The sequence below is a fragment of the Eublepharis macularius genome, chromosome 7 (genome assembly GCF_028583425.1).
Source record: "Eublepharis macularius isolate TG4126 chromosome 7, MPM_Emac_v1.0, whole genome shotgun sequence".
NCBI classification, from domain to species: Eukaryota; Metazoa; Chordata; class Lepidosauria; order Squamata; family Eublepharidae; genus Eublepharis; species Eublepharis macularius.
In genome coordinates, this window is record NC_072796.1 from 32482454 (window position 1) to 32486525 (window position 4072).

Consider the following 4072-nt stretch of genomic DNA (forward strand, 5'->3'; position numbering starts at 1 on the left):
TCTCGTGGATTTACTCTCACAGAGAATAGCGGAAAAGTTCTTTTTGTATCATTTGCAACTCCAGGCTCTGTTGAGAAGGAAACAGCATACAGCTATATCATCAAGTAGGTTCAAGTGATTGATGAATTGGATAAGCGATCAATGACTACAAAACATCGTGCTCAGTAGATGCTGATTTTCTGCTGTTTTGTACCATGCTACTATTCGGAATGGCACACTACAGGTTAGCTGTAAAGATATACCTAACCAGTGAAACTCTCAAAGAAGCACCAAAGAGTGAAAAGCCAGGCATCAGTGGATTTTAACCAAGCAGCAAGCTGGCAGAGCACCAACTGCTTTTGGAGCAAAGTACCACACCAGTGCTTCATAAAATGAACTTCACATACCCCTATGGAATCCATCAGCCTCTGAACTACTGGAATCATAGCTATGGACTACACGGCGGAGGTATGAATAGATCAATGGGAAAAGGTCACACTTCAGAAGGGTGCTACGAACAACTTTTTGTCTCTCCCGAAGTGTTCGTCACTCTAGGCTTTGTCAGCTTGTTAGAGAACATTCTGGTGATTGCCGCCATTGCCAAGAACAAGAACTTGCATTCGCCAATGTATTTTTTCATCTGCAGCTTAGCAGTGGCCGACATGTTGGTGAGCGTCTCGAATGGCTCGGAAACCATCGTCATCACCCTGTTGAATAACACGGATGCTGATACGCAGGGTTTCGCCATAAGCATCGATAATATCATTGACTCCGTGATTTGCAGCTCTTTGCTCGCGTCCATTTGTAGTCTTCTCTCAATAGCAGTGGACAGATATTTCACTATTTTTTATGCTCTCCAGTACCATAACATCATGACGGTGAGGCGTGTTGGAATCATCATATCTTGCATTTGGGCTGCTTGCACTCTTTCAGGCGTGTTGTTCATTATTTACTCTGACAGTAGCGTTGTCATCATCTGCCTCATCAGCATGTTCTTCACCATGCTAGTCCTCATGGCTTCTCTCTATGTCCACATGTTCATGCTGGCCCGGTTGCATATTAAAAAGATTGCCATTCTCCCGGGGCCCGGTCCAATTCGTCAAGGTGCCAATATGAAGGGGGCCATCACTTTGACCATCTTGATTGGGGTATTTGTGGTGTGTTGGGCACCGTTCTTTCTCCACTTGCTTTTCTACATCTCATGTCCCCACAATCCATACTGCATCTGTTTCATGTCCCATTTTAACCTGTACCTCATCCTGATCATGTGCAATTCTATCATTGATCCTCTAATCTATGCATTTCGGAGCCAGGAGCTGAGGAAAACCTTCAGAGAGATTACATGCTCCTGTAGCCTTAGAGGAATATGTGATTTTTCTGGCAAATAATGAATGGACATTGATAAGTGACCACTCATAAGCACTTTCAATACAGTCTGATCTTTCCTCCAGTGCTGCTTTGAAGAGAGTCTGGGCAACATCAGCAACACTGAATGTTTTTCTGTTATAGTTTATTGTATCCTCCCTTCCTCCTGTATGGTTGTCAAACTGCAGGTTTGATTATTATAAATGTTAAAGTGGTGGAGGTGGTTTGGAAGGTCTCAACAGACTGCAATTAAAGGGAAATGTCATGATATTTTATAATTGTGAGTTATTAATAAAATGATGCTGAAGATTAGGATGCATATCACTGGCTTAATATAAAATGTGTGTAACATTGTTTTGCGTAGTGCTCTGTTAACCCATGGATGTTAAAAAATATGTTGATGCCTTGCATAGGCACACTTCAGTTAAAATTAATCAGAGGTATTGGAGAGAGTGATTAGAGAATTCTGTTTATTTACTATTAAGCTCAAATGTGTGTTGCATATTTAGACAATGGTCCCGATTCAGTTTAAATTAGCAGTGAAGAATTAGCATTAAAAATAAGAGAACAAAGGAGCCAGGATTAACTTAATTTCTGAGTCACCACCACCACCACCACCAATCCTTAAATGTATGGATTTTCAGAGCATAAAGTGTCTACAATTTTTTAATTCCAAGAACAAGACCCAACCTGCTGGGCAGCTGCACCATGCCAAATACCTTGGAATAACCGGCCGTCATTCATCTGGAATGAATGCCAGTGTACATGATACTTCACTTGTTCACTTATATCAGTTTCCAGTACCCAAAGCTTCTCCAGAACAGCTAATGATTGGATGGTGGAAAGTGCCATCAAGTCATAGCTGACTTGCGACCCGTGCTGGAGTTTTCAAGGGAAGGGACTAACAGAGGTGTTTGCCATTGCTTGCCTCTGTAACATTGGCCTTCTCTGGAGGTCTCCCATCCAATTACTAACCAAGGCCAGCCCTACTTAGCTTCTGAGATCTGATGACGTCAGGCTCGTCTGGGCTATCCAGGTCAGGGCAACTAATGATTAACAATCATCAAAACTGTGAGGATCCTCCCTCACCGGCGCCCTCTCCTGATGGCCTGCCATCCTACCAGCTCTCCAGGCAGGTGTCCTCCGGCCTCAGATGGGCAGGGAAGGGGGTTGCACCACCTTGTTCCTCCTCCTGCCCTGGGAGTAGCAGCACGCTCCAGCTGTCTCTCCCTGCAAAATCCTCCTCGGCCTTCACAGGAACCTGAATTTAAAGGCCTCCCCTGGCCCCACCTCCCTGGCTCTGCCCCCAATCGTCACCCCGTCTCCCTGACTGGCCCTGCTCCCAGCCTATCTGATAGGAGGGCTGGGTAGACTCTGCAGTCTCCTGGCTCCACCCACTCCATCCCCACCTAGGGTGGGACATTTGGTCTGCTCTCTGCCTGGCTCACCCCTGCTGCTTCTGAACCTTCCCTAGTGGCTCCCTTGGCATCTTGGGGCCTACGCCTGCCTGACTTGTGCTGATGGCAACCTCGTGTGAGCCTGGATGAAGTGGAGCCATTTGGGCAACTGCAGGAGACAGGTGAGTCTGCCGAGTGGCTGCAGGCTGTTCCCCAGAGTTGTGCCTGGGCATCGGCTGCAACTGGCCTAAGGGTGGGAAAGGCCTGGAGGCCTGTAGGGGCTCCTGCAACTGAGGTACTGCCAGAGGCTGTGCTGCAGGGCCTAAAGGGGGTGCCTGCTGCTGCAGGGCTGGTGGTGAGGGTGGTCAAAAGGCCGGCGTCGCCAGACAAAAACAAATACAAGTTTAAAAAGTGGAAAAGCATAAAACCTCAATGGATAAGGGGAATAAGATGCTTGATCTAGGGAAACATGTATAGAACAGATTGTGTCTTGGGCTTTTTCTTTTGTTCAGTTGCTACTCTGAGTACACTTATCAATGTGCTGGATTGCCACCAAAGCAAATTTAGGACCTTTCTGCATGATCACTTGTATGCAGTAAGAGTCTACGCCCAATGATTTCAATGGACTGTGAAGAGTATAACTTTAGTCAGGAGGCATTGTTTCTGTGTCATTGTCTTTATTTGTCATGCAGTCTTCATGCCTTCCTTTGAGTTTTTGCTGGCCGCCACATCTTCTCGACATTCAAGCCACACTATTTTATACAGGGGGAAATGGGATATTTTCCCTATATTGTGTAAGCTTTGCTGTTGTGATTGTGGTATTAAATGTGGTTTGCAAGAATATTGTAGGCTCCTATGGGATGTATTTGTGACTTGATCAGTGATACATCCCTCTCCCAGTGCTTTCCCTGCTTTGAGAACACTCTTTTAATGTTCAGCCAATAGATCACAGTTCATTTTTCTCTCTCTTTGTAGGTCCATATGCTGCACTGTAGGACTCTCATGCCAGCATGTTCATATCATTGTGATTATTTTTTTAATGGAAAATACAAGTCTCTATCGGCCGCCTAAGTAGCCTGCAATTGACAGGTCCTTTAAGTTTTTATATTATTCATAGTCTGAAGAAGCAGGAACATACATCTGAACCAAAGTTAACAAAAAAAGGGGATGAATAGCTGCCACAGTTACAGAGCAACAAAGCTGGTTCCACTGTAGCAGAACTGTCCCCATCTATTATGTATCATGCTATTGGTACAGAAAAAAGTCTTTCAAGAAAAGTGAAAACAGCTTTGCTTTGAAAAAAATAGAGCAGATGAGGTGAAAATTCATTC

At 44.9% G+C, this 4072-nt stretch overlaps 1 protein-coding gene across 1 annotated transcript; it reads left to right on the plus strand.

Annotated features, from left to right (window-relative positions):
- The first annotated feature begins 371 nt into the window (after positions 1-371).
- Positions 372-1367, plus strand: MC4R (melanocortin 4 receptor). The gene has a single exon (XM_054985436.1). It carries the CDS (start codon positions 372-374, stop codon positions 1365-1367), a length of 996 nt encoding a protein of 331 aa, XP_054841411.1.
- Positions 1368-4072: the final 2705 nt, after the last annotated feature.